Below are 27,624 nucleotides of genomic sequence, written 5' to 3'. Positions count from 1 at the left end.
CCTCTATGGTCTTCGGCGCCACTGTCTCGGCGTCGATCCGTGTCGACACCGAACTCTCGGTGTCGATGCTTCTGTTTAGCACTCTCTCGGTCTCGAGGAGGCTGCGTGCCGGTGTCTCGACCGGAGTCGGACGATCTCGACACTGAATGGGCCTTTTTCGGTGCCGATTGTTGGTCACCGAGAATTTGGGTGGAGCCATGGCCGGTTGGCAGTGGCGTCCCCTGGGCCTTCTTTCCTTTTTTAAGGTTTGATCTCGACGTCTTACTCACAGTTCTTGTAGAGTGTAGCTCGTCGGAGTCTGAATCCTGGATGGAAAAGGATTCCTCCTGTTCCTCTTCTGTCTCGAACTGTCGACGCTCTTTTGGCGTGGACGCCATCTGCAGTCTTCTCGCTCGACGGTCGCGCAGAGTTTTTCGGGACCGGAACGCCCGACAGGCCTCACAGGATTCTTCGCTGTGCTCGGGTGACAGGCACAGATTACAGACCGAGTGTAGGTCCGTATAAGGATATTTGTTGTGGCATTCGGGGCAGAATCGAAACGGGGTCCGTTCCATCGGCGTTGTCCTCCACGCGGTCGGGCCGACTAGGCCCCGACGGGGTGCCGAAATCTACCCCGAAGGGCACCGAAGCGCTTCGATGTTCAACGCGTCGTCGTATGTGTCTATCTCTAACCGGATCGCAACGATACCGTCGAAAATCTTCCGTCTTCAGCTATCTTTCCGTTCCGAAACTCGGAGCGACAGGAACACGTCCGAACCCGATGGCGGAAAGAAAACAATCGAAGATGGAGTCGGCGCCCATGCGCAATGAGCACAGAAGGTGGAGTCACTCGGCCCCGTGACTCGAAAACACTTCTTCGAAGAAAAACAACTTGTAACACTCCGACCCAACACCAGATGGCGAGCTCATGCATACCATGTGTATCTACAGCGACAGATGCCATCGAACCTGTTGTTATCTCTTTCCATTGTTTGTAGAACTTGGTTAGTCTCCCCCCCACAGGTGTTGTGTTGGGGATTCGTGACGTGTAAGTCACTGCTTGCTCTGTGGAGTTTTGGGACTTTGGAACTTCCCTCTACTTTTTTGGAACTGTCCCCCTCTATATTGTCCCCGAAAACTTCCCCGCTGATACTGGCTCTGATAAGTGGGTCTTGTTTGTGAGGTTGTGGGTTCTGTGCTTTGTCCTCGAAACCCCCCCCGAAACTGTGTCTTTCGAAATGTGCCTCTGCTCTGTGGGGAGTAGAGTGCGCCCATGGCTTTGGCCGTATCTGTGTCCTTTTTAAGTTTTTCGATGGCAGTGTCCACCTCCGGCCCAAACAACTGTCGTCCGTTGAATGGCATATTCAGCACGGCTTGTTGTATTTCCGGCTTGAATCCAGATGTACGCAGCCATGCAGGTCTCCTTATTGTCACTGCTATGTTTACAGTTCTAGCAGCTGTGTCTGCAGCGTCTATTGCTGACTGTATCTGATTGTTTGAGATACTCTGTCCTTCTACTACTTGCTGTGCTCTGTTTTGGAACTCCTTGGGCAAATGTTCTATAAAGTGTTGCATTTCGTCCCAATGAGCCCTATCGTATCTGGCCAACAAAGCCTGTGAGTTTGCAATACGCCACTGGTTTGCTGCCTGTGCCGCCACTCTTTTCCCTGCTGCGTCGAATTTACGACTTTCTTTATCTGGAGGTGGTGCATCTCCTGAAGTGTGTGAGTTCGCCCTCTTGCGAGCTGCCCCTACTACCACTGAGTCCGGTGTTAGCTGTTGTGTGATGTACACGGGGTCTGTTGGTGGCGGTTTATATTTTTTCTCCACTCTTGGAGTAATGACCCTTCCTTTTACAGGCTCCTCAAACACTTGTTTGGAGTGCTTTAGCATTCCAGGTGGCATGGGGAGACTCTGATACTGGCTGTGTGTGGACAACAGCGTATTAAATAGAAAATCGTCTTCAATTGGCTCTGAATGAAGGTTGACAATATGAAACGCCGCTGCCCTCGACACCACCTGTGCGTAGGCTGTACTATCTTCTGGTGGCGACGGTCTAGCTGGATAACAGTCAGGACTTGTAAAGAAATGGCTCCCTGTTGCAGTTACCCCCCACTGTTTGCCTGATACTGATGCTGACTTGACTGAGAAGTGTGCTGGGACCCTGCTAACCAGGCCCCAGCACCAGTGTTCTTTCACCTAAAATGTACCATTGATCCCACAATTGGCACACCCTGGCATTCAGATAAGTCCCTTGTAACTGGTACTTCTAGTACCAAGGGCCCTGATGCCAAGGAAGGTCTCTAAGGGCTGCAGCATGTCTTATGCCACCCTAGAGACCCCTCACTCAGCACAGACACACTGCTTACAAGCCTGTGTGTGCTAGTGAGAACAAAATGAGTAAGTCGACATGGCACTCCCCTCAGGGTGCCATGCCAGCCACTCACTGCCTATGCAGTATAGGTAAGACACCCCTCTAGCAGGCCTTACAGCCCTAAGGCAGGGTGCACTATACCATAGGTGAGGGTACCAGTGCATGAGCACTGTGCCCCTACAGTGTCTAAACAAAACCTTAGACATTGTAAGTGCAGGGTAGCCATAAGAGTATATGGTCTGGGAGTCTGTTTTACACGAACTCCACAGCACCATAATGGCTACACTGAAAACTGGGAAGTTTGGTATCAAACTTCTCAGCACAATAAATGCACACTGATGCCAGTGTACATTTTATTGTAAAATACACCACAGAGGGCACCTTAGAGGTGCCCCCTGAAACTTAACCAACTAGCTGTGTAGGCTGACTGGTTCCAGCAGCCTGCCACACTAGAGACATGTTGCTGGCCCCATGGGGAGAGTGCCTTTGTCACTCTGAGGCCAGTAACAAAGCCTGCACTGGGTGGAGATGCTAACACCTCCCCCAGGCAGGAGCTGTGACACCTGGCGGTGAGCCTCAAAGGCTCACCCCTTTGTCACAGCCCAGCAGGGCACTCCAGCTTAGTGGAGTTGCCCGCCCCCTCCGGCCACGGCCCCCACTTTTGGCGGCAAGGCTGGAGGGAACAAAGAAAGCAACAAGGAGGAGTCACTGGCCAGTCAGGACAGCCCCTAAGGTGTCCTGAGCTGAGGTGACTCTAACTTTTAGAAATCCTCCATCTTGCAGATGGAGGATTCCCCCAATAGGGTTAGGATTGTGACCCCCTCCCCTTGGGAGGAGGCACAAAAAGGGTGTACCCACCCTCAGGGCTAGTAGCCATTGGCTACTAACCCCCCAGACCTAAACACACCCTTAAATTTAGTATTTAAGGGCTACCCTGAACCCTAGAAAATTAGATTCCTGCAACTACAAGAAGAAGGACTGCCTAGCTGAAAAACCCCTGCAGAGGAAGACCAGAAGACGACAACTGCCTTGGCTCCAGAAACTCACCGGCCTGTCTCCTGCCTTCCAAAGATCCTGCTCCAGCGACGCCTTCCAAAGGGACCAGCGACCTCGACATCCCCTGAGGACTGCCCCTGCTTCGAAAAGACAAGAAACTCCCGAGGACAGCGGACCTGCTCCAAGAAAAGCTGCAACTTTGTTTCCAGCAGCTTTAAAGAACCCTGCAAGCTCCCCGCAAGAAGCGTGAGACTTGCAACACTGCACCCGGCGACCCCGACTCGGCTGGTGGCGATCCAACACCTCAGGAGGGACCCCAGGACTACTCTAAGACTGTGAGTACAAAAACCTGTCCCCCCTGAGCCCCCACAGCGCCGCCTGCAGAGGGAATCCCGAGGCTTCCCCTGACCGCGACTCTTTGAATCCTAAGTCCCGACACCTGGGAGAGACCCTGCACCCGCAGCCCCCAGGACCCGAAGGACCGGACTTTCACTGGAGGAGTGACCCCCAGGAGTCCCTCTCCCTTGACCAAGTGGAGGTTTCCCCGAGGAACCCCCCCCTTGCCTGCCTGCAGCGCTGAAGAGATCCCGAGATCTCCCATTGACTTCCATTACAAACCCGACGCTTGTTTCTACACTGCACCCGGCCGCCCCCGCGCTGCTGAGGGTGAAATTTCTGTGTGGGCTTGTGTCCCCCCCGGTGCCCTACAAAACCCCCCTGGTCTGCCCTCCGAAGACGCGGGTACTTACCTGCAAGCAGACCGGAACCGGGGCACCCCCTTCTCTCCATTCTAGCCTATGTGTTTTGGGCACCACTTTGAACTCTGCACCTGACCGGCCCTGAGCTGCTGGTGTGGTGACTTTGGGGTTGCTCTGAACCCCCAACGGTGGGCTACCTTAGACCAAGAACTGAACCCTGTAAGTGTCTTACTTACCTGGTAAAACTAACCAAAACTTACCTCCCCTTGGAACTGTGAAAATTGCACTAAGTGTCCACTTTTAAAACAGCTATTTGTCAATAACTTGAAAAGTATACATGCAATTTTTATGATTTAAAGTTCCTAAAGTACTTACCTGCAATACCTTTCGAATGAGATATTACATGTAGAATTTGAACCTGTGGTTCTTAAAATAAACTAAGAAAAGATATTTTTCTATACAAAAACCTATTGGCTGGATTTGTCTCTGAGTGTGTGTACCTCATTTATTGTCTATGTGTATGTACAACAAATGCTTAACACTACTCCTTGGATAAGCCTACTGCTCGACCACACTACCACAAAATAGAGCATTAGTATTATCTATTTTTACCACTATTTTACCTCTAAGGGGAACCCTTGGACTCTGTGCATGCTATTCCTTACTTTGAAATAGCACATACAGAGCCAACTTCCTACATTGGTGGATCAGCGGTGGGGTACAAGACTTTGCATTTGCTGGACTACTCAGCCAATACCTGATCACACGACAAATTCCAAAATTGTCATTAGAAATTGATTTTTGCAATTTGAAAAGTTTTCTAAATTCTTAAAAGTCCTGCTAGGACCTTGTGTGTTAAGTCCATGTTTAGCATTGTCTTTTTAGAGTTTAAAAGTTTGTTAAAAGTTTGAATTAGATTCTAGAAACAGTTTTAGATTCTTAAAAAAGTATTCCAACTCTTAGCAGAATAATGTCTGATACAGAGATGCAGGTGGTGGAACTCGACACCACACCTTACCTCCATCTTAAGATGAGGGAGTTAAGGTCTCTCTGTAATATAAAGAAAATAACCATTGGCTCCAGACCTACCAAAATTCAGCTCCAGGAGCTGTTGGCAGAGTTTGAAAAAGCCAACCCGTCTGAGGATGACTTCACAGAGGAAGAAATTAGTGACTTGGAGGGCAATTCCCCCCTTCCAGTCCTAAATAGGGAGACCAGGGCCTCTCAAGCCCTGTCTCCAAAAATGATAGTCAGAAATGTTGCTTCCCTCACAGGAGGGTCCAGCATTTCTGAAATCACTGAGGATGCTCTCAGTGAAGATGACCCCCTGTTAGCCAGGATGGTCAAAAGATTGGCTTTGGAAAAGCAGCTCCTAGCCATAGAAAGGGAAAGAAAAGAGATGGGCCTAGGTCCCATCAATGGTGGCAGCAACTTAAATAGGGTCAGAGATTCTCCTGACATCCTAAAAATCCCCAAAGGGATTGTAACAAAATATGAAGATGGTGATGACATCACCAAATGGTTCACAGCTTTTGAGAGGGCTTGTGTAACCAGAAAAGTGAACAGATCTCACTGGGGTGCTCTCCTTTGGGAAATGTTCACTGGAAAGTGTAGGGATAGACTCATCACACTCTCTGGAAAAGATGCAGAATCTTATGACCTCATGAAGGGTACCCTGATTGAGGGCTTTGGATTCTCCACTGAGGAGTATAGAATTAGATTCAGGGGGGCTCAAAAATCCTCGAGCCAGACCTGGGTTGATTTTGTAGACTACTCAGTAAAAACACTGGATGGTTGGTTAACTGGAAATGAAGTGTGTGACTATGTTGGGCTTTATAATTTGTTTATGAAAGAACACATTTTAAGTAACTGCTTCAATGAAAAGTTGCATCAGTATCTGGTAGACCTAGGTCCAATTTCTCCCCAAGAATTGGGAAAGAAGGCAGACCACTGGGTCAAGACTAGGATAACCAAAACTTCCACTGGGGGTGACCAAAAGAAAGGGGTTACAAAAACTCCCCAGGAGAAAGTGGGTGACACTAGAAACAAAGAAAAAGAGTCCTCTGTAGGCCCCCAAAAACCAGAACAGGTGGGTGGGCCCCAAGACACAACCCAAAACAAAGGTGGGTACCAGGGTAAGAACTGGGATGCCACTAAGGCCTGGTGCCACAACTGTAAACAGTCTGGGCACCACACCAAGGACACTTCTTGTCCCAAAAACAAACCCCAGAACAAAATTCCTGGGGTAACCAGTGTAGCCATGGGAGATGACTCCTCAGATGAGGAGGTCTTCCTAGCCTTCAACTGGAAACAGGGCCCAACAGGTGAGTTGGAGATTCCAGAGGGAAGTAGACACTTCCACCACCTACTGGTGAATGGAATCCCAACCACTGCCCTGAGAGACACTTGTGCCAGTCACACTATTGTGCATGACAGGCTGGTGCTCTCAAACCAGTACATCCCAGGTGAGACTGCCAGGGTAAGAGTTAGCCTAGACAGGGTCACTAAGAGGCCTGTGGCTTTAGTGCCCATAGAAGTGGGTGGCACTCTTAGCTGGAGAAGGGTAGTAGTCAGTACAGACCTCCCCCTTGATTGTATCCTTGGAAATGACTACCCAGAGGTTAGTCAGAGCCCAAGAGAGAAACTGGTCCAGTGCCAGTCCTCTCCCAAGGATTCTGGAAGTCCTACCTCTGCAGTAAATGCAAGCAGGCCCCAGAAGAAGAAGAAAAGAAAACAGAGTAGGAAGGGTGGACAACCTTTAGCCAAGGTTACAGCAAGCCAAGGAGATTCTGCTCCAGTAGGGGAGAACTCCAAAAATGGCCCTGATAAAGTCCAACCTGACCCACAAGAAGTCCTGGCTCGTCAGGCAACTGTTAAACCTGAGTGGGTGGCTCCTCAGCTAACAGAAGAAAGAGTGGAAGAAGGGTGTTTACTACAAAATGTGGTAACCCCCCACTCTAATACAGCAGACAGGCACCCTGAACCCAAAGAAGCCTGTAACTTAGCCCCTTCCCTTGTAGGTGAAGAGCTAAAGGTGTGGTTCTGGGCACTGACAGCTGTCAGTGGCCTCTGCTGGGTATTAGCCTTTATGGCTGCACTATCCTTGGCATGGTGGTCAGACCCCATGCCAAATAGCAAGTTAGGCCCCCTGACCCTGTTGGTCATGGTGGGGTTACTCCAGCTCTGGGTAACCTCTTTGGGTAAGCTAGGGATGACCCTGGCTAAGATAAGATTAGCAGAGGTGGATACCTCTAAACCCAAAATAAAAAGAATGGGTGGAGACATTGAAGAGGGAGACAAGAGGCAATTCAGACTAGGTCCTATCACTGTGGAAGTGGGTCAGTTCCCCAAAGGGAATGACCTGAACAGAAGGATGTAAGGCAGAGTAGGCCCTGCAACTAACCAGCCTATTTCTCCTACTCTTCCTCGCCTGACAGACTAGGAAGACTCTCCCAGCTTGGGCTGAGTCTCCTGGCCTGTGGGCTGGGGGGGGGCTTGTGTAAAGAAATGGCTCCCTGTTGCAGTTACCCCCCACTTTTTGCCTGATACTGATGCTGACTTGACTGAGAAGTGTGCTGGGACCCTGCTAACCAGGCCCCAGCACCAGTGTTCCTTCACCTAAAATGTACCATTGTATCCACAATTGGCACACCCTGGCATTCAGATAAGTCCCTTGTAACTGGTACTTCTAGTACCAAGGGCCCTGATGCCAAGGAAGGTCTCTAAGGGCTGCAGCATGTCTTATGCCACCCTAGAGACCCCTCACTCAGCACAGACACACTGCTTACAAGCCTGTGTGTGCTAGTGAGAACAAAATGAGTAAGTCGACATGGCACTCCCCTCAGGGTGCCATGCCAGCCTCTCACTGCCTATGCAGTATAGGTAAGACACCCCTCTAGCAGGCCTTACAGCCCTAAGGCAGGGTGCACTATACCATAGGTGAGGGTACCAGTGCATGAGCACTGTGCCCCTACAGTGTCTAAACAAAACCTTAGACATTGTAAGTGCAGGGTAGCCATAAGAGTATATGGTCTGGGAGTCTGTTTTACACGAACTCCACAGCACCATAATGGCTACACTGAAAACTGGGAAGTTTGGTATCAAACTTCTCAGCACAATAAATGCACACTGATGCCAGTGTACATTTTATTGTAAAATACACCACAGAGGGCACCTTAGAGGTGCCCCCTGAAACTTAACCAACTAGCTGTGTAGGCTGACTGGTTCCAGCAGCCTGCCACACTAGAGACATGTTGCTGGCCCCATGGGGAGAGTGCCTTTGTCACTCTGAGGCCAGTAACAAAGCCTGCACTGGGTGGAGATGCTAACACCTCCCCCAGGCAGGAGCTGTGACACCTGGCGGTGAGCCTCAAAGGCTCACCCCTTTGTCACAGCCCAGCAGGGCACTCCAGCTTAGTGGAGTTGCCCGCCCCCTCCGGCCACGGCCCCCACTTTTGGCGGCAAGGCTGGAGGGAACAAAGAAAGCAACAAGGAGGAGTCACTGGCCAGTCAGGACAGCCCCTAAGGTGTCCTGAGCTGAAGTGACTCTAACTTTTAGAAATCCTCCATCTTGCAGATGGAGGATTCCCCCAATAGGGTTAGGATTGTGACCCCCTCCCCTTGGGAGGAGGCACAAAAAGGGTGTACCCACCCTCAGGGCTAGTAGCCATTGGCTACTAACCCCCCAGACCTAAACACGCACTTAAATTTAGTATTTAAGGGCTACCCTGAACCCTAGAAAATTAGATTCCTGCAACTACAAGAAGAAGGACTGCCTAGCTGAAAAACCCCTGCAGAGGAAGACCAGAAGACGACAACTGCCTTGGCTCCAGAAACTCACCGGCCTGTCTCCTGCCTTCCAAAGATCCTGCTCCAGCGACGCCTTCCAAAGGGACCAGCGACCTCGACATCCCCTGAGGACTGCCCCTGCTTCGAAAAGACAAGAAACTCCCGAGGACAGCGGACCTGCTCCAAGAAAAGCTGCAACTTTGTTTCCAGCAGCTTTAAAGAACCCTGCAAGCTCCCCGCAAGAAGCGTGAGACTTGCAACACTGCACCCGGCGACCCCGACTCGGCTGGTGGCGATCCAACACCTCAGGAGGGACCCCAGGACTACTCTAAGACTGTGAGTACAAAAACCTGTCCCCCCTGAGCCCCCACAGCGCCGCCTGCAGAGGGAATACCGAGGCTTCCCCTGACCGCGACTCTTTGAATCCTAAGTCCCGACACCTGGGAGAGACCCTGCACCCGCAGCCCCCAGGACCCGAAGGACCGGACTTTCACTGGAGGAGTGACCCCCAGGAGTCCCTCTCCCTTGACCAAGTGGAGGTTTCCCCGAGGAACCCCCCCCTTGCCTGCCTGCAGCGCTGAAGAGATCCCGAGATCTCCCATTGACTTCCATTACAAACCCGACGCTTGTTTCTACACTGCACCCGGCCGCCCCCGCGCTGCTGAGGGTGAAATTTCTGTGTGGGCTTGTGTCCCCCCCGGTGCCCTACAAAACCCCCCTGGTCTGCCCTCCGAAGACGCGGGTACTTACCTGCAAGCAGACCGGAACCGGGGCACCCCCTTCTCTCCATTCTAGCCTATGTGTTTTGGGCACCACTTTGAACTCTGCACCTGACCGGCCCTGAGCTGCTGGTGTGGTGACTTTGGGGTTGCTCTGAACCCCCAACGGTGGGCTACCTTGGACCAAGAACTGAACCCTGTAAGTGTCTTACTTACCTGGTAAAACTAACCAAAACTTACCTCCCCTAGGAACTGTGAAAATTGCACTAAGTGTCCACTTTTAAAACAGCTATTTGTCAATAACTTGAAAAGTATACATGCAATTTTTATGATTTAAAGTTCCTAAAGTACTTACCTGCAATACCTTTCGAATGAGATATTACATGTAGAATTTGAACCTGTGGTTCTTAAAATAAACTAAGAAAAGATATTTTTCTATACAAAAACCTATTGGCTGGATTTGTCTCTGAGTGTGTGTACCTCATTTATTGTCTATGTGTATGTACAACAAATGCTTAACACTACTCCTTGGATAAGCCTACTGCTCGACCACACTACCACAAAATAGAGCATTAGTATTATCTATTTTTACCACTATTTTACCTCTAAGGGGAACCCTTGGACTCTGTGCATGCTATTCCTTACTTTGAAATAGCACATACAGAGCCAACTTCCTACAGATGTCTACTGGGTAAGTAACATTTTCCGTTTGATGGCATGTGTAGCTGTAGGTACACATGCCTTGCATAGACTGTAAATCAGTTCCCTCCCAATAAGCGGTGGCTAGCCTGTAGGAGTTGGAGTTGCTTGGAAAAGTGTCCGGAGGACTGCCTGACCAACATTTGCCTGTTGGAGAGCTAAAACATCTACACAATAATGTTTAGTAAATGTGTGTGGTGTAGACCAAGTAGCAGCTTTGCAGATATCTACTACTGGAATGTTTCCTAAAGAGGCCACAGAAGCACCTTTTTTGTGGTAGAGTGTGCTTTCAGAGTTGCTGGTAATTGTCTTTTAGCTTTGAGGTAACAAGTTTGAATACACAACTATCCATCTAGTTAATCCATTCTTTGAAACTGGGCAATGAAAAAGCTACAAAAAGTTGTTTTGATTTTCTAAAACTTTTTGTCATGTCAATGTAATACATAAGAGCTCATTGAACAGCTAGTGTACGCAGAGCTCTTTCAGTGACTGAGTCTGGCCATGGGAAAAAAAACAGGTAACAACTGATTGATTAATGTGAAATGGTGAAACTACTTTAGATAGAAAGATAGGGTTTGTCGTAAGAACCACTTTATCTTTATGTACTTGGGAAAAAATTCCTCTAAAGTGAATGCTTGTACTTCATTTACACATCTCAGTGAACTTATAGCTACTAAAAAGGCAACTTTCCATGAAAGAAATTGCAAAGAACAGATTGACTGATTACGCAATTTATAAAAGCGCATTGCTACCCATCGGGATTCCCCGCTCTAGCCAAGTTTACTGTAATGAATGAACTAACTCTCCCAGGTCTATATCATTTTGAACAGCCAAGGTTTCAACAGCTTATGGAATTCCAGAAGGGAATTACAGTCTTTCAGATGTGACAGGAGGTTGTTCCACAGTTTAGGTCCAAGAACACAGAAAGAACCACCACCTTGTCTGACCCTTCTGGCTCTAGGGACAACAGCTAGGTTCTGATAGCTTGACCTAAGCGCATGCTGCGACACACAGTAGGTGACTTCAGAGTTCAAATAGGAGGGGGCAGTATTGTGGAGGCATTCATACATAAAGCAAAGTGCTTTAAAATGCACCCGTTTGTCTACAGGCAACCAATGGAGAGATTTAAGTAAGGTGACAGAGCTAATAAACTGCGCTGCGTGAAGCAAGAGACATGCCACAGCATTCTGTACTATTTGAAAGCGTTTTAATACGGTTTTTGTCATTCCAAGATCAAGAACATTTGCGTGGTCCAGCCTTGAAATAACAAAGGTTGGGACTACGGTACGCTGAGAAATAAATGTAATACAGTAGAGAATTTGTTTCAGCCATTTCAGAACACCAAAACAAGTGGCAGTCACCTTAGTTATCTGTTGCCTCATTGACAGCTCCTGATTCAACCACACTCCCAGACTCTTTACTGACGCAACAGGGAGTGGAGGAGCACCCAGGGATATGGGCCAGAGATGTGGGCCCCATAATGTAGGGGATTTACCGACCAGTAGTACTTCAGTCTTGTGCCCTTTCAGCTTCAGAGAATTTGCAGACATCCAGTCTGTCACTTGCTGAAGACAGAGGGGAAATGTAGCCACAGTTGACTGGTTCTTAGATGTCAGAGACCCCACAATTTGGGTATCATCCGCATAAGAAAAGAGGGTAAGGAAAACTCTCAACAATATTCGCCAGTGGCCTCAAATAGAGGTTAAAGAGTGAAGGGCTCAGAATAGAACCTTGAGGCACCCCTGACATAAGAGCACATGGCTTAGATCTCCATTGGTTTGAGTGAACCTGAAAGAAGCATCCCTTCAGAAAGAATTCTATCCAGGCAAGTGCTTTGCCCTGAATACCCAAGCCATCAAGTCTCTTAAGTAATAAACCATGATTGACAGTTTCGAAGACTGCGCTCAGGTCTAAAAGCAGGAGTGCAGCTGCTCCTACATCATCCAATTTATGTCTCAGGAATTTGGTGACCCCAAGCAGTGCTGATTCAGTGCTATAAACTGCACGAAAGCCCGACTGAGAAGGATGGAGTAAATTATTCTGTTCTACAAGTTGTGTTAATTGCAGATTCACATGTTTTTCTAACAGTTTCAGAAATATGGATGAAAGGGATATTGGACCATATCTGTGAATCGGCACTAGGCTTTTTCAGCAAAGGGTTGACTAAGGCTGTTTTCCAGCAACTAGGAACTACCCCATTCAATACAGACTGATTTAGTAGATGGACAATTAGCTCTAGATTTCGTTGAAAGAGCTTGCCAGGATATCAAGGGGGCACGGATCTAAAGAGAGCCAGATTTCACAAATGCAAGTCGTGTAAAAGATGGATCCATAGGCTCAAAGTGGGTTATTAGAATTCTGGTGCTAAGGGTATTCCTAAATGTGTAGGTATTAACTGAGGATGGAAAGATTTTCCTAATGGCCTCGACTTTATTGACAAAAAAAGTCAGATATCTCATCACGTTGTAATTGGGAGAGGGAAATGTTGGACGACTCCGCAAGAGTCTTGACCACCTTATAGAGTGTCTTGGGACAGTTTTTATTTTCTGTAATTTTCTCAATAAAGTGAGCTGCCTTAGCTTGTCTACAATTTTTCTGTTATGCTCTTAAAGCATTTTTATAAATTAACTTATCACCTTGAAAGTATGATTTACGCCACAGTCTCTGTTTGCAAACTTTCTTTTCCTTATATAACGAGTCTGTAAAAATGGTGCTGGGGGTAGGGATCTGGCATGGTTCTTACGGTTCATGGGTGCCAGCATATCTGCTGTGGCTCTAAGCCAGTTATCCATTTTTAGCACTGCACCAGCTACTGAGTTATCTAAAACAGGCACTGATTCCTCCAGCAGCGCATTCCATTTTTGAGCATTCAGCTTAGCCCAACATCTCCCATGAGACGTGGGCCGTTTGATCTGATCAAGCGGTTGGGCATTAATTGAAAATGAACACAGGATGGCCAAGTGATCAGACCATGTTAAGGGTATAGGCATATTCGTTTGAATGGTGTCCAAATTTGAGAAAATAGGATCCAATGGTTTCCCTGCTGTATGAGTGGGAAGATGATTAACCAAATCTAGCTCTAGAGCTAGAGCTAAAAAGCCCTCAATTAGGGACTGGCAGACTATTTTGTCCTACAAACTGATAGCACCGTAAAATGCAAAGGAATTCATGGGTTCAAATGCTGGACCCATAAGTCTAGTAAGGACAATGTTAAGGTTCTATACTACAGCTGGAGGAACCCTGGGTGGAATAACTCACTTAAGTCCTTGCAAAAATGCCTTAATAACAGGAATTCTCATCAAAAAATATGTTGTCTGTTTTGGAGGTAAGCAGCTATAGTTGCTAAATGAAGTCTAATAGAGGAGTATGCTAAATTAGCCTTTTATAAATGTAGCAAATAATAAACAATGTCTTGTACTGACGCTTTGAGTGGATCAAGTAGGTCGCTTTGAGTGGATCAAGTAGGTCGCTCCCCCGCTCCCCCTGCTGCTGCAGCTCCTCCAGGTTCCTGAGTTCCTGAGACCCACCCCACAGTAAGTACCCCCCACCTCCCAGCCCCTCGTTCTGCCCCGCGCTACTCACCCTCTCTCCTGCTCCTGCTTCTTTTCCTCTTTCCTTCTTCTCTGTTCTTCCTCCTCGCTCCTCGTCTGTATTCTTCTTCTGTACTCCTCTTCTCCCCGTCTTCTCTCCTCTTCTCTTCTTCCTCATCTTCTGCTGTGGTATTCTGCACTCTGTTTCTTCGTTTTTTGTATCTCCCTCCGTGTTCTTCTGTGTTCTTCTGTGTTCCTCTGTCTTCTTCTGTCTTCTTCTGTCTTCCTCTGTCTTCCTCTGTCTTCTTCTGTCTTCTTCTGTCTTCCTCTGTGTTTTTCTGTCTTCCTCAGTGTTCTTCTGTCTCCATCTGTGTTCTTCTGTATTCTTCTCTGTTCTTCTGTCTTCCTCTGTCTTCTCCTGTCTTCCTCTGTGTTCTTCTGTATTCTTCTCTGTTCTTCTGTACTCCTCTCTGTTCTTCTGTGTTCTTCTGTGTGTCTTCTGCTCTTCCGGTCTTCTGCTCTTCCGGTCTTCAGTCCTTCCGGTCTTCAGTCCTTCCGGTCTTCAGTCCTTCCGGTCTTCAGTCCTTCCGGTCTTCAGTCCTTCCGTTCTTCTTTTCTTCTGTTCTTCTTTTCTTCTGTTCTTCTTTTCTTCTGTTCTTCTTTTCTTCTTGTCTTCTTGTCTTCTGCCTTCGGCTCTTCTGCCTCCTCCGTCCTCTTCTCCCCGCGCCTGCCCTCCTGCTCCTGCCTCATCCCCCACCCCCACTCGCATCCCCCCCTCTATCTCCCCTATCTAACCCGTTCACTTTCTACCTCCCTCACTCCTCCTATCTACCTATCTCTCCATCTCTCTATCCCACTATCCAACTCCCTCACTCTCCACCTCCTCCTATCTTCCTATCTCTCTATCTTTTTCCCTATCTATCGATTTCTCTATCTACCTTTTCTCTCTACCTATTTCTCTATCTCTCCCCCCCTCCCGCCACCCCCTCTATTACCTATCTTCCTATCCCCTCACTCTACCTCTCACCCTCACCCACCTCTACAACCCCCCCTCCCCTATCTTCACAACCCTACACCTATCTTTCTCCCTAATCTCCTAAACCTCCTAACACTCTCCCCCCTCCACCCTTAAATCCCCCTCCCCCAGCTCTTCTCACTCTACCTGTCCCCCCCCTCCCTCGCGCTTTCCCGCCGCAACCTCCTGCACGCCCCCACCCCCCAGCTCCCATTCGCCCCCAGCTGACCCCTCCCCCCCCTCCTACCTCATATGGCGGCCGCTGCGCGACCGCGCAGCGGGCGTGCCGCTGGCGCGCCGGAGGCACGCCAGAGGCAAGCCCGTCTGCGCCCGTCCGCGCCTGGCCCGCGCCCAGCGCCATGACCCCTGGTCCCCAGCGCTCCCAAGCCCCAATGATCCGCTATGACCCCACGACCCTCCATGCCCTCAACCCAGGACGCTCCAACACCTGCTTCCAAGCTCACCCCAAACGCACCCATGGACCCTTCGCCTGCAACTCCTGCAAACGCATCTTCCACCACGCAACAACTACGACCACAAGCCCACGCGCCATCAACCACCTCAAGTGCATCCTAGTCAACGCTCGCTCCGTTCACAAACACGCCGTTGAACTCTGGGACCTCCTAGACTCCACAGCACCGGACGTCGCCTTCATCACGGAGACCTGGATGAACGCCTCCTCTGCTCCAGACATCGCCACCGCCATCCCCGAAGGCTACAAGATCTCCAGGAAAGACCGCACCAACCAAGTAGGAGGAGGTATCGCCATCGTCTTCAAAGACTCCATCAGCGTCACCACCTCCACTGAAGACTCCCCTCTTGCCGCTGAACACCTGCATTTTCAGATTCGCACCGACCCGAGGACCACCCTCAGAGGATCCCTCGTCTACCGTCCTCCCGGACCTCGCGCCCCTTTCAGCGACACCATCGCCGACTTCATCTCCCCGCACGCCCTCGCCTCACCGGACTACATCCTCCTAGGCGACCTCAACTTCCATCTGGAACAAAACAACGACCCCAACACCACCACCCTGCTCGACAACCTCGCCAACCTCGGCCTCAAACAACTGGTGAACACTGCCACCCACATCGCCGGACACACACTCAACCCTATCTTCTCCGCCAGCAAACACGTCTTCTTCAGCCACGCCTCCGCCCTTCATTGGACCGACCACAGCTGCGTCCACTTCACATTCCGACGCGAGACCCGCCACCTCCGCACTCAACCCATCCCTCGCCGACAGTGGAACAAGATCCCTGAAGAGCAACTCTTTGCCGCACTCGCTGCCAACCAACCCACCCTCACCACCGACCCCAACGTCGCAGCCCTCAACCTCACAAACTGGATCTCCAACTGCGCAGACAACCTTGCTCCCCTCAAACGCTCGCAGCGACAGAACAACACCAAGAAACCCCTCTGGTTCTCTGACACCCTCAAAGAATCAAAGAAAACTTGTCGCGCACTTGAGAAAGCCTGGCGCAAGGACCGCACCGCTGACAACATGACCGCCCTCAAGAACGCTACCCGCAAACACCACCACCTGATCCGCACTGCCAAAAGGAATTTTTTCACCGACAGACTGGACAAAAACAGCCACAACAGCAGAGAACTCTTCAGCATCGTCAAGGAGTTCTCCAACCCCAGCGCCAACGCCAACGCCGTCACGCCCTCACAGGATCTATGCGAATCCCTCGCCACTTTCTTCCATCGCAAGATCAGCGACCTCCACGACAGCTTCGGACACCAGACCCAACCTAACACCACCGAACCCACATCCCCGACCATCACCCTCAACAACTGGACCCACATCAGCACGGAAGAAACCAAATCCATCATGAACTCTATCCACTCCGGCGCCCCTTCGGACCCCTGCCCGCACTTCATCTTTAACAAAGCCGACAACATCATCGCCCCGCACCTCCAGACCGTCATCAACTCTTCTTTTTCTTCTGCTACCTTCCCCGAATGCTGGAAACACGCCGAAGTCAACGCCCTACTAAAGAAACCTACGGCTGACCCGAGCGACCTGAAAAACTTTCGCCCCATCTCCCTTCTGCCTTTCCCAGCCAAAGTAATAGAGAAGACCGTCAACAAACAGCTGACCACCTTCCTGGAAGACAACAACCTGCTCGACCCCTCACAGACCGGATTCCGAACCAACCACAGCACTGAATCCGCCCTCATCTCAGTCACAGACGACATCAGAACCCTGATGGACAACGGTGAAACAGTCGCCCTCATTCTTCTCGACCTCTCGGCTGCCTTTGACACCGTCTGTCACCGCACCCTAATCACCCGCCTCCGCTCCACCGGGATCCAAGACCAGGCCCTGGACTGGATCGCCTCCTTCCTCGTAAACCGCTCCCAAAGAGTCTACCTCCCTCAGTTTCGCTCAGAACCCACTGAGATCATCTGCGGCGTACCTCAAGGCTCATCACTCAGCCCGACACTCTTCAATGTCTACATGAGCCCCCTCGCTAACATCGTACGCAAGCACGACATCATCATCACCTCCTACGCCGACGACACCCAACTTATACTCTCCCTCACCAAGGACCCCACCAGCGCCAAGACCAACCTACAAGAGGGTATGAAGGACGTCGCAGATTGGATGAGGCTCAGCCGCCTAAAGCTGAACTCTGAAAAAACTGAAGTCCTCATCCTCGGCAACACCCCGTCCGCCTGGGACGACTCCTGGTGGCCCACGGCCCTCGGCACCGCACCGACCCCCGCAGACCACGCCCGCAACCTCGGCTTCATCTTGGACCCCCTTCTCACCATGACCAAGCAAGTCAACGCCGTGTCCTCCGCCTGCTTCCTCACCCTCCGCATGCTCCGCAAGATCTTCCGCTGGATCCCCGCCGACACCAGAAAAACCGCGACCCACGCCCTCGTCACGAGCCGCCTGGACTACGGCAACACCCTCTACGCTGGGACCACCGCCAAACTCCAAAATCGCCTGCAACGCATTCAAAACGCCTCAGCCCGCCTCATCCTCGACGTACCCCGCAACAGCCACATCTCCGCACACCTGAGACACCTGCATTGGCTCCCAGTCAGCAAAAGGATCACCTTCCGACTTCTCACCCACGCACACAAAGCCCTCCACGACAAGGGACCGGAATACCTCAACAGACGCCTCAACTTCTACGTCCCCACCCGCCCCCTCCGCTCCTCTGGCCTCGCACTCGCCGCCGTCCCTCGCATCCGACGCTCCACGGCGGGTGGGAGATCTTTCTCCTTCCTGGCGGCCAAGACCTGGAACTCCCTCCCCACCAGCCTCAGGACCACCCAGGACCACTCCGCTTTCCGGAGACTCCTAAAGACCTGGCTGTTCGAGCAGCGATAACCACCCCCTTTGTCCCTAGCGCCTTGAGACCCGCACGGGTGAGTAGCGCGCTTTATAAATGCTAATGATTTGATTTGATTTGATCAATGTGTTTAGGTTAACAGTAATGTACAAAAGGTTTCCACTTTGCAGCATAACACTGTCAAGTTGTAGGTTTGCATGCCTATTAGAATGTCCATATATTTAGAAAGAAGTTGTAAATATAAAAACTTATGACTTCAGGAGCCATATCACAAGACTGAGTGTTTTGGGATCTGGATGTCTGATTTGACCTCTCTATTCAGTCAGAAGGTCTGGTCTGTTGGGAAATTTGTGATGGCAAATCACAGACAGATCCAATAGTGTTATGTACCAAGGTTGACATGTCCATGTGGGAGCTACAAGGATCATGGTGAGTGATGTTTGTTTCAATTTGCTTACCAGAAAAGGAAAGAGTAGGAAAGGCAGAAAAGCATAAGCAAATATCCCTGACCAATTCATCCATAGAGTACTTCCCTTGGACTGATGGTGTGGGTATCTGGACGTGAAGTTTTGGCATTTTTTACAGTTGCGAAGAGATCTATTTCTGGTGTTCCTCCAAAGGCTAAAGTATTGGTGAAGTACTTGTGGGCAAATTTCCCATTCATGGACTTGTCGCAACATGCTGCTTAATAGCTCTGCAAACCGATTGTCCATTCTGGACAGATATTTCACCAGTAATTGAATGCGATTGTGACTCACCCACTTCCAAATTGTCTGAGCTAGAAGGGATAGTTGAGATGAGTGCCACCCCTCACCCCACCCAGCATTTCAGTGGTTAATGCATAGTTGTCATGTTGTCTGTACAGACTAATACTACTTTTTGGGAGATTTTTGTCATGAATGCTTTGAGCACTGCAGAAGACTGCTAGCAACTCCAAATAGTTGATGATAAGTCTGTTGAATGGGATCCCATTTCCCTTATATCATAAGGTGTTGAGGTGAACTCCCCAACCCATCTGTGATGTATCTCGTGAGAATAATCTGAGGCACTGGGTCCTGAAAGGGCCGCCCTTTTGAAAGGTTGGTGGGATTCCACCATAACAGAAGGCGGCGAGAGTCTGGCGGTCCAACAACACCAGATCGTGAAAATGACCCTGTGACTGAGACCATTGACGAGAGATGCACTGCTGTAGTAGACACATCTGTATTCTTGCATGGGTAACAATGGCAATGCACAAAGCCATCATCCCAAATAGTTGCATCACAAGTTTTACTGTGTAAGTATGATTCTGCTGTAACTGAGCCAGGATATTTTGAAAAGCTTGAATCCTTACTGGGTTTGGATATGCCAATGCTGAATTAGTATTCAGAATTGCTCCCTGATAAAGCTGTATGTGCAAAGGCTGAAGATGGGATTTGAGATAGTTTATTGTAAATCCCAAAGTGTGTAGAAGATTTACTGTGTACTGAGCTTGCTGCTGGATTTTTTGGATGGTATTGGCTTTTATGAGCCAATCGTCCAAGTATGGGAAAACGTGGATGTGTTGTCTTCTGAGAAATGCAGCTACTACAAGTAAGCATTTTGTGAATACCCTTGGGGTGGTTGCTACCCCAAATGGTAGAACCTTGAAATGATAATGTTTTCCCACAATGACAAATTATAGATATTTGCAGTGTGTCGGATGTATGGGAAAGTGGGAATAAGCATCTTTGAGATCTAATGCTGTAATTTAATCTCCTTGTTGTAATAGAGGAATAACATATTGTAGAGTGACCATATGGAAATACTCTGAAGATATGTATAGGTTGAGAAGCCTAAGATTGAGAATTGGTCTTAAAGAACTGTCTTCCTATGGTATGAGGAAGTATAGTGAATATACTTCTAAACCCTGTTGTGACAGAGGAACTGGTTCTATAGCCCCTTTGATAAGAAGGGACTGTACTTCTTTTAGGAGAATTAGATGATCTTGTGAGAGTTTGTGAAAACAAGGAGGCGTGTTTGGTGTGGAAATGAATTCTAGACAATAATTATGTTGGATAACCAATAGAACCCATTGGTCTGTAGTGCTATTGGACCATAACACTGGGGATAAAAGTTTGCCTATCTTCCTCCCACTGGCTATGTATGTGCTGAGGGAATTTGTTAAGTCACTGTTTTGTATTAGAGGTAGAACCTCTAGAGGTGGATGTTTTATTTCTTTCTCTATTATTTGTGCCTCTATAAGATCCTCTGAAGGAAACCCTGTTTGTAAAGAAATGGCTCCCTGTTGCAGTTACCCCCCCACTTTTTGCCTGATACTGATGCTGACTTGACTGAGAAGTGTGCTGGGACCCTGCTAACCAGGCCCCAGCACCAGTGTTCCTTCACCTAAAATGTACCATTGTATCCACAATTGGCACACCCTGGCATTCAGATAAGTCCCTTGTAACTGGTACTTCTAGTACCAAGGGCCCTGATGCCAAGGAAGGTCTCTAAGGGCTGCAGCATGTCTTATGCCACCCTAGAGACCCCTCACTCAGCACAGACACCCTGCTTACAAGCCTGTGTGTGCTAGTGAGAACAAAATGAGTAAGTCGACATGGCACTCCCCTCAGGGTGCCATGCCAGCCTCTCACTGCCTATGCAGTATAGGTAAGACACCCCTCTAGCAGGCCTTACAGCCCTAAGGCAGGGTGCACTATACCATAGGTGAGGGTACCAGTGCATGAGCACTGTGCCCCTACAGTGTCTAAACAAAACCTTAGACATTGTAAGTGCAGGGTAGCCATAAGAGTATATGGTCTGGGAGTCTGTTTTACACGAACTCCACAGCACCATAATGGCTACACTGAAAACTGGGAAGTTTGGTATCAAACTTCTCAGCACAATAAATGCACACTGATGCCAGTGTACATTTTATTGTAAAATACACCACAGAGGGCACCTTAGAGGTGCCCCCTGAAACTTAACCGACTGTCTGTGTAGGCTGACTAGTTCCAGCAGCCTGCCACACCAGAGACATGTTGCTGGCCCCATGGGGAGAGTGCCTTTGTCACTCTGAGGCCAGTAACAAAGCCTGCACTGGGTGGAGATGCTAACACCTCCCCCAGGCAGGAGCTGTAACACCTGGCGGTGAGCCTCAAAGGCTCACCCCTTTGTCACAGCCCAGCAGGGCACTCCAGCTTAGTGGAGTTGCCCGCCCCCTCCGGCCACGGCCCCCACTTTTGGCGGCAAGGCTGGAGGGAACAAAGAAAGCAACAAGGAGGAGTCACTGGCCAGTCAGGACAGCCCCTAAGGTGTCCTGAGCTGAAGTGACTCTAACTTTTAGAAATCCTCCATCTTGCAGATGGAGGATTCCCCCAATAGGGTTAGGATTGTGACCCCCTCCCCTTGGGAGGAGGCACAAAGAGGGTGTACCCACCCTCAGGGCTAGTAGCCATTGGCTACTAACCCCCCAGACCTAAACACGCCCTTAAATTTAGTATTTAAGGGCTACCCTGAACCCTAGAAAATTAGATTCCTGCAAACTACAAGAAGAAGGACTGCCTAGCTGAAAACCCCTGCAGAGGAAGACCAGAAGACGACAACTGCCTTGGCTCCAGAAACTCACCGGCCTGTCTCCTGCCTTCCAAAGTTCCTGCTCCAGCGACGCCTTCCAAAGGGACCAGCGACCTCGACATCCTCTGAGGACTGCCCCTGCTTCGAAAAGACAAGAAACTCCCGAGGACAGCGGACCTGCTCCAAGAAAGGCTGCAACTTTGTTTCCAGCAGCTTTGAAAGAACCCTGCAAGCTCCCCGCAAGAAGCGTGAGACTTGCAACACTGCACCCGGCGACCCCGACTCGGCTGGTGGAGATCCAACACCTCAGGAGGGACCCCAGGACTACTCTGATACTGTGAGTACCAAAACCTGTCCCCCCTGAGCCCCCACAGCGCCGCCTGCAGAGGGAATCCCGAGGCTTCCCCTGACCGCGACTCTTTGAATCCAAAGTCCCGACGCCTGGGAGAGACCCTGCACCCGCAGCCCCCAGGACCTGAAGGACCGGACTTTCACTGGAGAAGTGACCCCCAGGAGTCCCTCTCCCTTGCCCAAGTGGAGGTTTCCCCGAGGAATCCCCCCCTTGCCTGCCTGCAGCGCTGAAGAGATCCCGAGATCTCTCATAGACTAACATTGCGAACCCGACGCTTGTTTCTACACTGCACCCGGCCGCCCCCGTGCTGCTGAGGGTGAAATTTCTGTGTGGGCTTGTGTCCCCCCCCGGTGCCCTACAAAACCCCCCTGGTCTGCCCTCCGAAGACGCGGGTACTTACCTGCAAGCAGACCGGAACCGGGGCACCCCCTTCTCTCCATTCTAGCCTATGTGTTTTGGGCACCACTTTGAACTCTGCACCTGACCGGCCCTGAGCTGCTGGTGTGGTGACTTTGGGGTTGCTCTGAACCCCCAACGGTGGGCTACCTTGGACCAAGAACTGAACCCTGTAAGTGTCTTACTTACCTGGTAAACCTAACAAAAACTTACCTCCCCTAGGAACTGTGAAAATTGCACTGTGTCCACTTTTAAAACAGCTATTTGTCAATAACTTGAAAAGTATACATGCAATTTTTATGATTTAAAGTTCCTAAAGTACTTACCTGCAATACCTTTCGAATGAGATATTACATGTAGAATTTGAACCTGTGGTTCTTAAAATAAACTAAGAAAAGATATTTTTCTATACAAAAACCTATTGGCTGGATTTGTCTCTGAGTGTGTGTACCTCATTTATTGTCTATGTGTATGTACAACAAATGCTTAACACTACTCCTTGGATAAGCCTACTGCTCGACCACACTACCACAAAATAGAGCATTAGTATTATCTATTTTTACCACTATTTTACCTCTAAGGGGAACCCTTGGACTCTGTGCATGCTATTCCTTACTTTGAAATAGCACATACAGAGCCAACTTCCTACACTGTTGTTAAAATGTATTACTTGCTTATTTTGTGAGGTGCAAGGTTTGGTGGTTGATGTTTTGAAACCACCTCTCATTTGTGGCCTACAAAAATTACCCCTGGTGGGTGTAGTTAAAAGGCCCCCATGACTGGTTTCAGAGCCCTTCTTAAATTTGCCTATAGTGGTATCTACCTCTGGGCCAAATAAATGCTCCTTTTCAAAAGGCATGTTCAGGACTGCCTGTTGTATTTCTGGCTTAAATCCTTAACACCTCAACCAGGCATGTCTTCTTATGAGAACACTAATGTTCACACCACGTGCAGCTGTGTCAGCCGAATCAATTGCACATCTGATTGAGTTACTGAAAATGGCCTGTCCTTCTGCAACTATCTTGTGGTCTCTTTTTTGGTGTTCCTGTGGAAGATATTGTAAGAACTCTTACATTACGTCCCAGTGGTCCTCGTCATACCCTGCCAGAAGTGCTTGAGAATTTGCAATCCTCCAATGATTTGCAGCTTGAGCAGCCACTGTTTGGAGGAGGAGCATCCACTGTGGGTGAACTGTTAGCAAAGTTTAGTGCCACACTTACCACTATAGAGTCTGGTGGTAGCTGTGTTTTTATGAAAGTGGCATCTGAGGACGCAGCTTTATATTTCTTGTCTACCCTTGGTGTAATTATTTTTGCCCATTGAATAGGTCAGTGGCAGGTCTGAGAAGGCCTGGTAGCATGGGTAGAAACTGAGACTCTTTGTGTGTATTAGCTAGTGTACCAAAGAGGAAATCCTCTTCAATTGGGTCTGTATGCATCTGCACATTACAATACGCTGCTGCCCTTATAATAACTTGGTTGTATGCAGTTGTATCCTCAGGGCAAGAAGGCTTTGCTGGATAATGGTCAGGGTCATTAGGGAGAATGGGATCTGGATTGTACATGGATCCACATCTTGTGGAACATCAACTAAATAATGTCTAGGTGATGATGATGATGATGATACTTGTGGAGAAAATTGTGGGTGAACAAAGGATGTAGGTGACTGTGGTGGTAGAGTAGAGGGAAGCACTGGAGTGTGAGGTGGTGGAGGTTGTTCTGGAGCCTTGTCTTTTTCTTTGGAGACTTTTTTAGGGGGAGGCGCAGTGTCCAATGTTTCTTGGAATGTCAGTCTCCTTTTGATTGAAAATTGAGGAGCCATGATTCTTCCTGTTCCCTTTTGTACGTGAATATTTCACTGTCTAGCGTCCATCACTTCCAAAATAGGCTCTATCGAATTAGTAACCTCAGAGAAAACTGTAGAATCTTTGCCCACTATACTTTTCAGTTCTGAAATCTTCGGTCCTGAATGGTTTTTTTCAAGCTGAAAGGCTACAAAATTGATGGCAATGTCTATTTATTCAGCACAGAAGTGGTCGATTCGACTGTTCGACTCTATCCTGAAACAGATTGGGATGTGGTTGTCTCTTTGGTTGGTGCCAAAGGCATTTTGGTCTTTACAAATTTCGGTGCTGAACTGGAGGGTGGGGCATCCAAATGTATTTTTCAGATCCTACCATGGCCCAAGGGCAGTGGAGGACCGATGACCAATTTGGAAGTCTTTCTGAATGTCTTTATTTGGTGATATGGTGCCAGTGTACTCATGTACTGCACCACAGGAAGGGATTGACTCTCGATGTCCAAAACTTGGTCTGACTCCGAGTCTCGAATTGAAAGGGCTGCCTGGTGTCTGACTTTTTCCTGTCTGTGCTCTTCTCCGAAGATGTTGGGGGTATCCTCTGTTGTCTTTGACACCACTTCTAATCTGGATCAAAAAGATACAGGCGGCGAAGATCTCCTTTTCGTGTTCTGGAGAGAGACACAAATTACACACCAAATGCTAATCAGAGTTACGGAAACTTGGAGTGACATCTAGGGCAGAATCTAAATAGAGTATGCTCCATTAGCTGATCATTTATCAACAGCAGCTGTCTAAGTAGGCCCAAAAAGGGCGTTAAACCGACCCCGACAAAGATCAGACTGAAATGTAGAAGTGCAGGATACGCGATAGAAAACTATACCAACACTGATAAAAAAAAAAAATTAAAAAGGAAAATAAAGTTTGAAGATACCGAACGGAGATCCACCGGGGCGAGAGGAAACACGTCCAAACCTTACAGTAGAGAGAAAACAATCTAACAAAGGACTTGATGCCCGTGCGCACTATCACTGAGGGGTGGAGTCACTTGATCCTGTGAATCGAAAAGATTCTTTGAAGAAAAAAAACTTGTAATACTTCGAGTTAAAGAGTAGATTGAGGTCATATGGAAAGCATGTGTATCTACAAATACGCATGCCATCGAATATTATGTCACTGCGCAGAGATGGGTGCATTATGGCTTCCGTGACATCAGACGTCACATCTGACGTATTTATGAAGCCAGCGCCCCACCTGCGTCTTTAAGAGCTTTGAAGTTTCCAGATCCAGACTGATATTTCATATTATTTTACAGCTGAAGAATCTACAGTTGAAAGTATTAATCAGAAATTACTTTTTCCAATATATGTCCTAGTTATAGGCTTTACAGGCAGGGTAAACCATAAACAGTTGATACATATTGATATTTTGGTTAAAAACAGTGGACAAATAGTTTAAATTCAACTCAGAAAAAAGCAATGTTCATTAAGACAGAAATGACAAGTCTTCTCTGTAGAAAAAAGGTCGAATCCATTGGGGACCTTATACAGGGATATCTAGCTATAGTTGTCAGTTGCTTCTCAAGGTGATAACTGTGTCACCAGATTACAGAAGAGAGTTGAAATAGTAGGTGTATTTAGTCTTTGAACTGCAGGAGGTACAATCTTCTATCTCTTTACGTCCCAACCCAACAAGAGATTACACAGTGCTTCAATGCAGCAAAGTCTGGCTGTTCCGTCTGCAGAGGCGCCAAATATCTGCGGTGAGCATACTAATGGACTGCAGTGATTGTTAACCCCCAATTTTAATACAGTGCCCTAGAACTGTTCAACAGTAACATAGCAATTTCAGACTAGCCGCTGTGTATATGCAAGACAAATTGCATCACTATTAAGCACTTTTAAAGACCAACATATACTGCAGATTACTAACTTTTAATGTTAACGGGTAACACTATATTCCACAGTTTTTTTTTTTTGACTGAAGTAATTTCAAAGCGCATATTAAAATGAAATAAAAACTTGAAACAAGAAAAAAGAAAACAATTAACATGGAGAAACATACTAGGTTCTGTTGGGAAGATACTCATGAGACGAGACAGCAAAGCGTGGACAGCCCTAAGAACTTTGGTGTTCTGACATGTCATGCAGGCCGCAATGCCACGCTGCAAGGGCTTGAAGCTGCTGAGAACGGTTGGAGACTGTAGAACGGTTGAAGGCTGAAGAACAGTTGATGGTTGCAGAACGTTTGGAGGCTGCAGAACGGTGGGAACGGTTGGAGGCTGAAGAACAGTTAACAGGAAACTCAAGACTTCCAGTCCAGTGCAGATATTTGCAAAATTGGCCTGAGCAGGTTGTTCCTGAAAAGCAAATGGAAAAGAGTTCTATGGTAGAAATAAACATTACTAAATATTAAAAGGGAACTTTGTTACTTCAAACAACAAAAAGAAGCAGAAGTCAATCTAAAGTGGTAAAATACATAATGGCCCCTTCTGGAATCCTTTCATCATTCTTTTACTCGTCGTCTGTTATTCATTTAATTTACAAATCTAATTTTGCTTTTTGGATGATATTATTTTGTATATTCCAAATGTGTCACTTTACTCTTATGAGTGTTAAGGTTCCAGTTTCAGCTGTTAGGACCTTCAAATAAATGTCTGCTTTAGAACGTCTAGGTTGATGCGAAGTCAGTTAACATTACACTGCTACACATGTGATCAAAGTGGGGCATAGAACTTACATCCTTAGAAGGGATAGTGCAACATTTCAAATAAATAAGATAATTACCTTGGTAATGTTTTTTTCTGGAGGGGAGTCTAATTTACAGCTTCTGGCAACTGCCTACTGAATTAATCTGCCCCGATGTTGAGAAAAGAGCATAGAATATAAAGGAGGGTGGGTTGATGTGGAGTCTGTGGTTTGCTAGGGCATCTACCAGAAGCAAACTTAGTCCCCAAGTACTACTCCTCCAAAAGGGGGATGCTCAGAGGAGTGGAATTTACACCATAAAGTCCTGTGGGACCGAATAGGCAAAATTAACCTCCAAGTGGACCTGAGAATCATGACAATAATGGCTGGTAAGTTGTTAAATTGCCACTCATGCAGTAACCTGGCAGAGGCTTAGCACCATTGTAACCCAAGCGGAAGAAAAAGTACTGGTGGAATGAGCCTGAAGGCCCTCAGGGGGCTCCTTCTTGGACAAAGAATTGCATATCTTGATATACTTGATGATCCATCTACATAATGTTTGCTTCTGGAGTGTCCTTACGTTCTTCGTACCAGGAAAACCAATAAAGTGCTGGCCCATCCACTAAGTGCATTTTAGTGTGATCTACACAGAAACTAAGGGCCCTCTTCAGATCCTAACTGATTAAGCCTCTACTCCTAAGAAGGATGTGGTAGCGAGAAGAAAACTAGAAGCATGGAGGACTGC

General features: G+C 48.2%; 1 protein-coding gene across 3 annotated transcripts in view; it reads right to left on the bottom strand.

The window, feature by feature from the left end:
* Window positions 1-27,624, bottom strand: part of TRRAP (transformation/transcription domain associated protein) — a 1,102,174-nt gene that overhangs the window by 343,768 nt on the left and 730,782 nt on the right. For all 3 annotated transcript variants that reach the window (XM_069209830.1, XM_069209829.1, XM_069209828.1), the window contains one exon: window positions 26,257-26,551. In XM_069209830.1, the coding sequence (XP_069065931.1) occupies window positions 26,257-26,551 (295 nt within the window). The remainder of the gene's footprint in view (window positions 1-26,256; window positions 26,552-27,624) is intronic.

The sequence above is a fragment of the Pleurodeles waltl genome, chromosome 10 (assembly GCF_031143425.1).
Source record: "Pleurodeles waltl isolate 20211129_DDA chromosome 10, aPleWal1.hap1.20221129, whole genome shotgun sequence".
Lineage (NCBI taxonomy): Eukaryota > Metazoa > Chordata > Amphibia > Caudata > Salamandridae > Pleurodeles > Pleurodeles waltl.
This window is presented reverse-complemented; position numbering and strand designations above follow the sequence as displayed.